The sequence below is a fragment of the Sturnira hondurensis genome, unplaced genomic scaffold, assembly GCF_014824575.4.
Source record: "Sturnira hondurensis isolate 20B ecotype Veracruz unplaced genomic scaffold, ASM1482457v3 Scaffold0004711, whole genome shotgun sequence".
Classification (NCBI taxonomy): domain Eukaryota; kingdom Metazoa; phylum Chordata; class Mammalia; order Chiroptera; family Phyllostomidae; genus Sturnira; species Sturnira hondurensis.
Window position 1 is genome coordinate 896,508 of NW_028077342.1, and position 13,336 is coordinate 909,843.

The 13,336-nt window shown below is 42.7% G+C and overlaps 1 protein-coding gene and 1 pseudogene across 1 annotated transcript in view; one reads left to right on the top strand and one right to left on the bottom strand.

The window, feature by feature from the left end:
- The window catches only part of LOC118986919 (vascular endothelial growth factor receptor kdr-like), a 163,915-nt gene that overhangs the window by 51,876 nt on the left and 98,703 nt on the right, over window positions 1-13,336 (bottom strand). Inside the window, exon 12 of the mRNA XM_037045971.1 lies at window positions 12,489-12,597. Coding sequence (XP_036901866.1) covers window positions 12,489-12,597 — 109 coding nt within the window. The remainder of the gene's footprint in view (window positions 1-12,488; window positions 12,598-13,336) is intronic.
- Window positions 1,842-2,828, top strand: LOC118986920 (60S ribosomal protein L13a-like; annotated as a pseudogene).

Here is a 13,336-nt window from a genome sequence, read left to right on the forward strand (position 1 = left end):
CTGCAACCCAGGCATGTGCCCTGACTGGGAATCGAACTGCGATCGTGTGGTTCGGTGGCCCACAGTCAATCCACTGAGCCACACCAGCCAGGGCTGTTCTGTTCTCTTTGAAGTCCTTTTGACTGCCCCTACCCAAGCTGACTCTTTAGATTATAAAACTGCTTCAGGTCAGGAATCCCTTCTTGGCTATTACAAAGCACTTTGTGAACACTCGACAATTACTGACAAATGTTTGAAAGTATTATGATTAATGATAACTTTTTCTATGATGTAGTCGACAAAAATATAACGATGGGATCCGGGAGACTGACTTTTGGGAGATGAATTTAATATAGCTATACTTACTATCCTTTAAACTATTATAAAGTCAGCCACTGAAAGTTCAGAGGGTCTCAGAAAGGTAAACCAAAGCCTTGCTTCATGCCACACCGAGTCACGCTTCCTGACAAAACTCATGTGTGTCTGAAATTTTGACAGGTAAGGACAAAGCCCTGAATTTCATGCCATGGAGGTATCTTTCAGCTTTAGCCTATGAAACAAATAATGCTGTATTTAACAAAGAACAGAGTACTGAGATAGATTGATACTTTATTATTACTAACTGAATTTTTGTACCCCCCACAAGTTTCTATGTTGAGGCCCTAAAACCCAATGTGATGCTATTTGGAAGTGGGACCTTTGAGAGATAATTTGAAGTTTCTATCAGGCCATGAGGGTTAAGCCCTTGTGATGGGATTAGTATCCTTATAAGAGGAAGAGAGACCAGAGCTTTCTCTCTTTCCACCATGTGGGAACACAAGGAGAAGGCACACATCTGCAGGCCAGAAAGAGAGCCCTCACCATGGAATCAAATTGGCCAGCACATCGATCTTGGACTTCCCCTTGCTCAAGAACTATAAGAAATAAATCCCAATTGTTTAAGCCATCCAGTCTGTGATATTTTGTAATGACAGCCTAGGCTGAGACATTGACATTTCAAGCTTTTTTAGAGGAGACTCAAGAAGGTTGCTCTGTATTCTGCATGACTGAAATTTACCTGACCAGTGAACCTAACAGGAAGTTATGACTAGTTTTGTTGGCTGCATTTAAGCCTCTTGAGCCCCTTTCCTTTCTTCCTCTTCCCCTATATGGCTATATGGATTTATGGATTTGCAGCCTGACATTTCAGAGGATGTGCCACTGCCTTCTTTCCCCACCCCAGCCTAATATAGATGTCTCCAATGACTCATGCAAGTGAAACACTTGCTTTAGCATATGATGTGCACTCTAGAAAGCATGACTTATGGGAACCAGATGAAGGAATTCAGGCTTTAGAATCTGGGTATTTTTGTCTTCAGATCTTTGAAGGTCTGCCACTAGGAAGAGTAAGCAGACAGGCTTTGTTGCAACTTCAGTAGGATTAGGAATGTGGGTGGAAGCAAATTTAGTGTAAGGACAAAATTTCTAATAAAGACACCCCAAGATGAAACAAGCTGCCCCGGGAAGTGGGGAAACAGTTCTCTATCACAAGGAACACTCAAGCTGAACTTGAATGACTTCTTGGTAGAAATGCGCTTACAATTAAAGCATTAGAAGGGGCAAGGTGTGACTAGGTGACCTGTCAGAAACTTTACGATCCTGGCAATGTGTGTGATTCTAGGACACTGAGAAGGAACAATTAACAAAAGCTTTTGTACACTCTATTACTTGGTCCTTAATTCTCTAGGAATACCCTCCTGTGCATTCTGGTCCTGGAAAAGCCGAAAGCTGTCCAGAAAACTCTCTGTCTGAGGCATATAACAAGCACAGAGCATCTTTTGAGTGTCAAAAACTATCAGACCTTTCTCAGGCAGCTGCTGAAGATGGTGGAGGGGCAAGCCCTGGTGCTCGATAGCCAAGGCCATCTTTTGGGTTGCCTGGAGGCCACTGTGGCCAAGTAAGTGCTGCTGGGCTGGAAAGCGGTGGTTGTATGCTATGAGGGCATCAACATTTCTGTTAACTTCTACAGACACAAGTTGAAACACCTGGCCTTTCTCTACCAGTGGATGAACACCAACCCCTCCTGCCACCCATACCATTTCTGAGCCCCTACCCATCTCCTTTGGTGGACCACGCGAAGCATGCTGCCCTACAAATCAAGCAAGGCCGGGCTGTGTTAGACCGAAGCTTTGCTCTATGACAAAAAAAAAAAAAAAAAGCAAATGGGCCTTGGCCAGGTAGCTCAATTGGTTAGAGCACTGTCTTGATATGCCAAGGTTGCAGGTTCAATCCCCAATCAAGACACATACAAAACAGAATCAACCAATGAAAGCATAAGTAAGTGGAACAACAAATATCTCTCTCTCTCTCTCTCTCTCTCTCTCTCTCACATCAGTAAAAAAAAAAGAATCAACCAGTGAATATGTAACTGGGTGAAACAACAAATTGATGTCTCTCTTTCTTTCTCTCTCCCCTCCTTGCTCTCTCTAAAATCGATACATTTTTTAAAAATTACAAATCTTACGAAGAGAAAGCAAATGGTGATTTCTGCTGCCCTTGAGGTTGTGTGTCTGAAGTCTACATGGTAGTCTGCCTATCTAGGGTGCCTTGCTCATGAGGTTGCCTGTGAGTACCAGGCAGTCACTGCCACTCTAGAGCAGAGGAAGGACAAGGCCAAAATCCATTACCAGGAAAAAAAAAAAGCTGCTCATGAGGCTGTGGAAGGAGGGTGAAAAGAATGTGGAGAAGAAAATGGACAAATACACAGAGGTCCTCAAGACTCATGGACTCTTGGTCTGAGCTCAGTAAAATTGACTGTTACTTTCCTCATGCTTGGCTTAGTCTGCCCTTTCTCCATCACTGCCCTAGAATGTGGGAGACCCCCTGGGCACCCTGAGCCTTAGAATGCTGGGAACACAAAAGGGGCCTTAGTCACTGCTGTTAAAGAAAGGTGTTTTAAAAAGTTTAAATGATTCTAAGAGCTGCACAACATAATTTGCCCATGACGTACTCATGCGAGTTTTAGGAAATCAAAGGTCAGAACAGGTAGGTCAGTTTTAATATTTACAAGTCAGCTGGAAAACACAAGCTTCAACTTTCCATATGATTGGAAACTATCTTTTGCAGCTTTTAGTATGTGAAGTGATGCTTGGGGACAGGATGAACCTGGTGTTGTACGAGGGTAGTTACAGATGCATAGACTGGGACAGCTAGCCGCAAAGTCACAGGCACTGCCCTTGTGCCTTCCACGTACCTTATAATCAGAAGTGAATGAATTAATTTTAAAGGAAAATTTTTATCTGGAGACCACAGTGCCATTGATTTTGTGACAAATGGGCAAGAGATGAAGTCATACACATCAAAGCTTCTGGAAATTTGGCAGAGACAGGCAAGAGGGGCTTTGGGTATGAAAAATCTCAATTCCACCTTCCTTGTGTTTGTTTTAGCGTCACTGCACCTCAGATATAAACCATGGCAGGGTCCAAAGGTCAGCTGAGCTCAAATTATCAGCTTATAACAGCTAAATCTCTTTAAATGAGCTGTTTATTCCTTAAAAGGACAGGTCTCAACCTAAAAATTTTGGCTATAAAAATTACAAACAAGTCCAATGAATACAAATACAACCTTAGACATGTGCTTTTCATTGTAATTATTAAAAAACAACTATGAAATATTCAATGTATGTATATCCGTTAGCTGGGGCAGAAGTCAAGCCATACACAAAGCACTATTTTGTTTGAAAACCAGAATCCTCATGGGACATGAGTTATAAATGAGAAAAGTCCCAGCCATGCCATTAGGGTTTAGCTTTAGGGTAAAAGAATTTGGAGATGCCATTTTCAATTCAGACTACACTCTTCATTTGTTGGGTGCCTATGTTTTTAATGCTCAGTTGAATTTTATCTGGAAAAGATGAGTAGCTCATCTACTACATTCACTGTTAGGCACCCATTCTCTGCTCCAGCAGAGAATTCTTGTGGATGGTCCTATCTGTATTCTGAGCAACACATACTAGAAGGGGTTTGATTCTACTTCATTCCACTGCTTCTTCTGGACATATGCTCTGGCAGAGAGCCTCTGAATATGATCCATTGTTTTTTTTTCATACCATCTGCTCAGGAAAGTCCATCCCTTTTGGTAAGAAGCAATGTGATAACAGTGAAGTCCCTCTGTTCTGCTGGGGCTCAAGCTTTTGAGCTTGGAGCACTCATTCCTTTTGTCTATCAATCTATCTATCTATCTATCTATCTTTTTACTTATTTAAGTTTATTTTTATTGTTGACATAACAGATGTTCCCATTCCCCTCCTTTGCCTCCCTCCACCTAACCCCAGACCCCTTCCCTCTGGCCATCCCTACACTGTTGTCTGTGTCTGTAGGTCATGCATATATATATTCCTTGGCTGGTCCCTTCACCTTTTTTCATCTCTTTTAGAAAAGAAAGAAACTCAGTTTCAAACAAAGCTTTGATGGCCCCAGGCCCTACCCGCCAATGGGGACAGAGGAAAGGGCTCGTAGGACCTATTGGAAATTATGCTCAAAAAGCCACATCTTCACAGGTTTCCCTTGCTGAGATGGGAAGGGAAGCAGCTCTGGGCTGCTTGGGATCAGGGTGGATATGCCCTGTCCTGGAAACTTCTTTGCACACATGGTAGATTATCTGTAAAACCTCCAAGTCACTGTCATGTGGAAGAGCCCTGAGAAAACCTCTCTCTTCATCTGAGGTTCCTCTTTTCAGCTAAGGCAGCCACCTAGATTGGGCAGCTAAGGCGATCTTAAAAAATGGCAAATAAAATAGGTTTTGCCTGACTTATTCAATTATTTGCAAACAATAACAATCATCATCATCATAATATAAGGTCTTAATTTCCTGGTATTTTATCTTTGATTAATTTAGTTTAAACCTTCAGTGTCCTCTGGTTTCTGTTTCTGCTGCTGCCTCTGGTGAGGGAAAAAAAAAAGAAAGAAGCAAAATGATCTGAAATAACAAACCCCTTTTCAAATGTCCTGTAAACACGTCAAAAATGTGCTAATTAATCAACACAAATATTTATATAAATGGGAAATTGATAAAATGTCAACGTCACAGAGGGCAGATCTTCTTCCAGAGTCTGGAACTCCCACCCCTCCCAGCCTTGTTCTCTCCCTCTCTTTCCCTGTATTTCACACATTGTATCTTAAGACCCTCCCCCAGATCATTATGTTATGGAATTGCAGCTGCATTAATTTATCCCTAATGTATTTTTTTCTCATACTATCGATGAAACAACTGAGTCCCAGGGAAGGGAAGTAATTTACCAAGATCACACAACCAGGTTTAGCAATAGAGCCAAGACTATATATCACTGGTTTTCTAATTTCTCCTCCATAATTCTCCTTTGGCCTGGAGTTGTCTTATGACCTAACATCACCACACTCCCCTGTCCTTTGCCAGAATAAAGTAGATGGCGCATGCATTGGTAATGAAGATGGCTGATGCAGAAATGAAGTCCTTTAGCCCTTTTCTTCTTCGTGCAGCTGAGGGAAAATCAGGCTTATTCGGGCACATAACAATCTCTGAGGCTAGCAAAGGTTGCTTGATAAATGAATAAGCAGCCTGTTTCCACATAGAAGAGAATGAAGGTGGGGGGAAAGCTGAAATGACAGCAATGAAATTATTGCTAAATTCAGTATATTTGATGCATAATTCATTGGTGATGGGGTTTGAGGAGGAGGGTAAATTGTTTGAATGATCCCATCTCCCTTGGGGACCACTTCCAATGTTTGACACTTGCCAGTTGAGGCTGGCAAGTGTCTGCACATTTGTTTAATCCTCTCTGTGTCTCTATTTTTCTGAGAATAAAGTGCAAGACACAAAACAGTCTGTTTCTCTGGGCATCCAGGACAGGTGCAGGAATTATGTATCTGGGAGAACACTGCGGCTAGGGATACGAAGCAGTCACTCTGTTTTCTTCAGAGTGCAGAAGCCTAGTGCTTTTCAGCCTTTCCTAAACTGGGCACCCATGCTGCTCTTTTGGGACATCTGTCCTTGAACCTTCCTCAGCTCACTCCAACTGTTTCCTGTAAAGTAACACAGCTCAGGAAAGGAGAGAAGTTGCTGATTGGGAAAATAAGTGGAAAAGCAAAGACAGACCTTCCTGCCTCCATTCTCAAGGACTCGTTCTTATGTATGTGTGGTAGAGGGCCATTTGTCCACTCATGGACCCCAGGCCTAGTATAAGACATAATCCTGTCTTCTGTCTTCCAGCACTTTCTACAAAAGCTAGAGGCACAAAGTCTACCTTGTCAGTATTATTATTATTATTATTATTAGTAGTAGTAGTAGTAGTATTTTGCATGAGACTTGAGGAAGAGATGAAGAGAGAGGCCAGGCTGGTTTGGACTTAAACTGCCCTTCTCTTGCCTCACCCACTATCTGGGCCAAATGCTGTCCCTTGTTCCTAGGCCCACTGCCTTCTGAAATCATCCTGAAGTATCTCCCTGTTGGCTCAGCCTTGCACCATCTGAAAATGCTTAGTATTATTTAAGAGCTTGGAAACTATCACTGTGACCCTTCTTTGCAGATCAAGAACACTGGTCTCAGAACAAATCCCAGAGCAGGTCTTCTTTTGTTCACTTTCATAAATCATTCTTGCAATTCCATTGTGACTTCATTCCTTTCACATTGTCTCTAGGGTGGAACATTCTCAACGTTTCTACACAGGGGGCTTTCTGAAAGTCTAAATGATTATGTTCAATGTTTCATTCTTAGCTACATGTATCCTCTGTAATAATTCCCCTAGGTTAGGCACGCCTGAGTTCCTACAGCAGGAACTATGAAGAAACAACTTTCTCTGTATGTGTGTGTGAGAGAGAGATTTCTGTGTGAACATTACACTGTCACTTGCTGCACCAAGCAATTCTAAAAAGTTCCGCCTCGATGAGGTCTGTTGTGGGTGAAGGACGAGTAAAGTGTTATTTTTAGGATCCAAGTATTCAACAAAAAACAAACACACAGAGACCACTAACTCGAATAAGCTAGAAAGCTGGAGAGAGGGCCTTTGTCCTGGGCTTCAAGGAGTCTCAGGACACAAACAGGCCCTGTGGGGATACAAGTATGAAGTGGTGTTATTTGCTACACAGAAACTATGTCTCTCAGTAAGCCAAAAAAGAATCTCTGTGGTCAATCATGGGCTGAAGATGAGCTAGACTGTCCAGCTTTGTGACGCCCTCCTAGGACATGATAACTTTTGAGTTATGTAAAACTTTCAATAAAATAATTTCAAATATTTCAGTTTTGATTCAGATGAGTTACACATGATCAAGAAATTACCCCTTTTCAATCTTTGGACCTGAGTTTTAGGAGGGGCACAGAAACTCAGGCCAGAGTGGTGGCAGCAGTAGCTTTAAGGGAGTAAATCAAGAAAAAAGTGATTTACTTGTGCAGAAGGTAGGTCCAGTGGGTATTGTGCCCTGACCATTGACCCACCAAGGCAGCTTTCTTCACAGTACCAGTCTTGGAAGAGGTTTGGTTTTGTGTCTGTTAGTTTTATTTATTTTTTAAAGATTTTATTTATTTATTTGTAGAGAAAGGGGAAAGGAAGGAGAAAGGGAGAGAAACATCAATGTGTGGTTGCCTCTCACACGCCCCCTATTGGAGACCTGGCCCACAACCCAGGCATGTGCCCTGACTGAAAATCAAACCAGAGACCCTTTGGTTCACAGGCCAGTACTCAACCCACCGAGCTACACCAACCAGGGCTGTTTGTATTAGCAAAAGCCATGTCAAATGTCTATTTATGGTGTGGGTTGACTCCATGTTTCAGTGACGTCAAAGATTATGATGTTTCCAGAATGTCTTCTAAGTCCTTGTTTTGGGAAAGCCATGAGCCACTATGCATAGCACCAACTGTTTATGCCAATAAATTATCCATTGTGGTCAGTTGTCCTATTTCCCTCTGGAAGTTTTACAACCTGTCAGCTGAACAAAACTGCTCATTTGTGATAATTCTTCACACCTGATTTGTCAAGGTTAGCTATCCATGGCACATCATACTATTTTCTCTGGAGTATTAGCCTTATTTGCCAAGAAAGACAGTTTAGGAGTGGAATAGCCTTTTCTTTAAAAAGCTGAAATCTTCGATAAAGTCCCAACCACATAGGTTAGTTCTGCTCACGAATCCTCATTCCTGAAGTTTCGCGTGTTTTTCTTTTTCTTTTTTTTCAAAGATTATTTATTTATTTATCTTTAGAGGGGAAGGGAAGGAGAGAGGGAGAGAAATATCAATGTATGGTTGCCTCTCGTGCATCCCCAGCTGGGAACTGGCCTGCAACCCAGACATGTGCTCTGACTGGGAATTGAACCAGTGACCCTTTGCTTCACAGGCCCACGCTCAATCCACTGAGCTACACCAGCCAGGGCACGTGTTTTTCTTTTCTTACTTGAATGGTGGTAAACTACACTGTCATCATCATTATATGGCACTAACTAGCAAACATAAGTACAGAACCCTCTAGAGTACATTTCAGAAATCACTCTCCTAGTCAACAACCCAAACTTTCACCTTGGTTTCATGAATCAGTCTGACCATCCAGGTACCTGACCTGCTTCCATTATTTCTTCTTTACCTCACTTTTTCCTGTGTCCCTCTACTGTCCTTATGATCAAAATAGCATAGGAAGATGGTACAGAGAGAGAGAAGTAGGTACTGCTTACTCTGCTATGACTCTTTCAAATACTGCACTACAGAGGCTTCATTCATTCTCTTATTATTGCTCACAGCTGGAGAATGTAGCACTTATGAAGACTTACTTTGTGTCAGCTACTTCATAAATACTGTCTCACTTAATCCTCATACACTAACCCTATGGACTAGGTACCCGTATTCCTGTAGTACAGATGAGAAGAGAGAAGGTCCAAGGCTGAAGCAACTTGTTCAAGATTATACAATCAATGAGAAAGTAGCAAACAATTAGAAAGTAGCAGAGACAAGGCTTGAAGCCAGGAAGGTCCATCTGATTTTAAAGCCTATGTTCATTCCCTGCAAAAGAACAGGTAATTGGTTTAAGAAATTATTGAACTACAAGTCAAATCTCTGGAATATTTATAATAAATTATAATGCTTTCAGTTTTTTGAAGTATATTTTATTGAGTATACCATTACAGTTGTCCTATTCCCCCCCTTCATTCCCCTCCACCCTGCACACTCCCTCTCCCACCATTCCCTCCCTTTAGTTTATGACCACATGTCTCAACTTCTTTAGATTCTATATTTCCCACACTATTCTTGCCCTCCCCCCTATCTATTTTCTACCTACTGTCTATGCTATTTTCTGTACCTTCTCCCCCCTTCTCCTCCTCCCACTCCCCTTTTGCTAACCCTCCATGTGTTCTTCATTTCTATGGTTCTGCTCCTGATCTAGCTGTCCTCTTGGTTTGCTTTTGTTTTAGGTGTGGTTGTTAATAACTGTGATTTTGCTGTCCTTTCACTGTTCATATTTTTCATCTTCTTTTTCTTAGATAAGTCCCTTTAACATTTCATATAATAAGGGCTTGGTGATGATGAACTCCTTGAACTTGCCCTTATCTGAGAAGCACTTTATCTGTCCTTCCATTCCAAATGAAAGCTTTGCTGGATAAAGCAATCTTGGATGTAGGTCCTTGCCTTTCATGACTTGGAATACTTCTTTCCAGCCCCTTCTTGCCTGTAAGGTCTCTTTTGAGAAATCCACTGACAGTCTGATGGGGACTCCTTTGTAGGTGACTGTCCCTTATCTCTTACTGCTTCTAGGATTCTCTCCTTCATTTTCATCTTGGCTAATGTAATGATGATGTGCCTTGGTGTGTTTCTTCTTGGGTCCAACTTCTTTGGGACTCTCTGAGCTTCCTGGATTTCCTGGAAGTCTATTTCCTTTGCCAGACTGAGGAAGTTCTCCTTTATTATTTGTTCAAATAAGTTTTCCACTTGTGGCTGTTTCTTTCCCCCTTCTGGTACTCCTATAATCCGGATGTTGGAACGTTTAAAGATGTCCTGGAGGTTCCTAAGCCTCTCCTCATTTTTTTGAATTCTCATTTCTTCATTCCTTTCTAGTTGGATGTTTCATTCTTCCTTCTGGACCATTCCATTGATTTGAGTCCCAGTTTCCTTTCCATCGCTATTGGTTTCCTGGACATCTCCCTTTATTTCAATTAGTTTAGCCTTCATATGTTCCTCTAATTTGTGACTATAATCAACCAGTTCTGTGAGCATCCTGATAAACAGTGTCTTGAACTGTGCTTCTGAGAGGCTGGCAATCTCTTGGTCGCTTAGAGTTGTCAGCTCTGGGACTTTGAGTTCTTCTTGCGCCATCTTTTGGGCTGTTTATGCCTGTTATGTAGCAGGATCGGAGCCCTAGGTGTTCACCAGAGCTGGGCAACTGAGTCGCTGGGTTGTGATGCTGTATGTGGGGGCGGGGTCAAAGAGGAGCAATGGCGGCCTGTCTGCTGCCTCCCACCGTGGCCCCCACAGGTGCCGCAGCTGCCACCGTCACTGGGGCCCACGCGTTTTGTCCCACTGCACGTGAGTGCACCACCGCCATTAGCCCTCCACCACTGGGTTCGCCCCCTGGGGCCTGCATGGTCTGTCTCACTGTGCGCGAATGTGCGATTGCAGTCAGTTTGCCCCACACCCTGACTGGGTCCGGGCTACTTGCATGCCTAGGTCTGGGGATCTTTCCTGCCCTATCCTGCTCCGCTGCTGGCTCCGCCACTCTTACCGTCCTGGTTGAACGGTTAGTTGTCCTCGGACTTCCGTATAATTCAATTTTCTGTTTTTTGGCTGTGTATTTGTTCTCCAAACCTTTGTTGTATTCAAACTTGGTTGTGGGAGAAGGCACAGTGTTTCCACCTATGCCTCCATCTTGGCGGAAGTCCCCCATTCCATTGATTTGAGTCCCAGTTTCCTTTCCATTACTATTGGTTTCCTGTGCATTTCCATTCATTTCAATTAGTTTAGCCTTCATATGTTCCTCTAATTTGTGACTAAAATCAACCAGTTCCGTGAGCATCCTGATCACCAGTGTTTTGAACTGTGCTTCTGAGAGGTTCGCTATTTCTTTTTCACTTAGAGTTATCGGCTCTGGAGCTTTGAGTTCTTCTTGAGCCATATTTTGGACTGTTCGTGCCTGTTACATATGAGGAACGGAGCCCTAGGTGTTCACCAGGGCGGGGCAACTCAGTCGCTGGGTTGTTACGCTGTACGTGGGGGCGGGGTCAAAGGAAAGCAATGGCAGTCCTGTCTGGTGCCTCCTGAGCTGCCACTGTTGCTGGGGCCCGCGCGCGTTCTGTCCCACTTCACGAGAATGCTGCTGGGTTCGCCTGCTGGGGCCTGCGCAGTCCGTCTCACTGCTCACTCTGCTGCGCGAGAGTGTGTGACCACGGTCAGCCTGCCCCGCACCCTCACTGGGTCCTCGCTGCTACCCCAGCTGCTTGCGTGCCTGGGTCGGGGGATCTTTCCTGCCCGACCCTGCTCCACTGCTGGCTCCGCCCCTCTTACCGGTCCGGGTTGAAAGGGTCGTTGTTGTTGGACTTCCGTATAGTTCAATTTTCTGTTCTTTGGCTGCAGTCTTTGTTTACTAAACCTTTGTTGTATTCAAACTTGGTTGTGGGAGAAGGCACAGTGTTTCCACCTACGCCTCCATCTTGGCGGAAGTCCATAATGCTTTCAGTTTTAAATCATGATTAAAGTATCATTGTTTAAGGCATAAGGGAATAATATGATTAAAAACGGATGAATGTTGAGAATAGAATGCTAAGCAACATAAGTCAGAAAGAAGTTAAGAACCATATGATTTTACTCATATGTGGAATATAAAACTGAAAGCAACAAATGAACAAAGAAGAAAACAAACAAAAACTCATAGACACACAACAGTAGGGTGGTTTCGAGAGGAATGAGGGGTAGGGGTAGTAACGGGGAAAGGGGTCAAATATAAGGGGACGGAAGGAGATTGGACTCTGGGTGGTGGGCACACGATGCAATATACAGATCATGCATCCTACAAATGCACACCTGAAACCTATATGATCTCATTAACAAATGTCATCCTACTACATTTAATTTTAAAATAACTAAAATACAATTATAATAAATCACCTGAGTTCTACACAATTTTGGAAATCAACTCCTGAGATTTTATTCTCATCATCTGTCTCCTAGATTAAAGATTACAACTTCATTTTAACAAGACCTTGAAAGAAACAAAGTAGATCACGGTGTGAGGGAGCTGAGAATACTATAATTAAACTTAACACAAATGAAAGTTCTAACAATCAGATTCTTGCTAAGGTATTAATGTTTAATATTAACTTAATGTGTTGCTCATTCCAGGATATTTTCATCTCAGCCAAATTCTGCCTTAACCTCAAATAATGAGCTTTTGATCATAAATTCTCAGTCAACTTTGTAGGCCTGGAGTTGAACTGGCTGAGAAATAATGCATTTTCCAGGCATCTCTAATCACATCATAAAAGATCTGCCCCACCTGCTGTATCCTCCCCACTCAAGAATTTACCTGAGACATAGAATTGCATTCTTCTCTCATCAACGCCAGCCTTGTTTACAGCCCTGCAGTAGTATATACCAGAAATGTTGCTGGTCAATATCTTCAGGATGCTCAGAGTCTAAAAAGAGAGAAGTGATTCATTAGTGACCGTTAACAAGGTAGAGTAGTTATTAATGATATTCACCAGATACTTCTGATTCTTGCCCCTTCACGCACATAGTATGTTTTCCTTCCTGGATCCCTTGTGATTGAGTGGGGCCCTCTGACTTCTTTATGGCCAAGGATTTGAGAATGGAAATGATGTTGGTGCTTTCTAAGCTGGACCACTTAATTGCTATGGTGAAAACTTCTATAGTTCTTTCAGTAATAATGATGAGCAATGTTTGAGATGGTGGCTAATCTTGCCAGCCAGCATCCCTATATGACTACAATAAAAAAGCCCTCCTGCTGACATGCATTTGCATATATAGCATCAGCAAGGTATAAACCTTTGTAATTTTGAACTGATCAGATTTTGGAGTTGTTTGGTTTCATAGCACAACCTGGGCCATCTTGACTAATACATCATCCTACCTGGGAAATGGAGCTTCATTCATTCATTCATTCATTCAACAAACATCTTTAAGGTCTTTCTTTCTTTCTTTTTAAAGATTTTATTTATTTATCTTAGAGGGGAAGGAAAGGGGAGAGAGAGAGAAATATCAATGTATGGTTGCCTCTCATGCGTCCCCTGCCAGGAACCGGGAACTGGCCTGCAACCCAGGCATGTGCCCTGACTGGGAATCGAACCGTGATTGTGTGGTTCACAGGCCTGCGCTCAATCCACTGAGCTACACCAGCCAGGGCTAAGGTCTTAT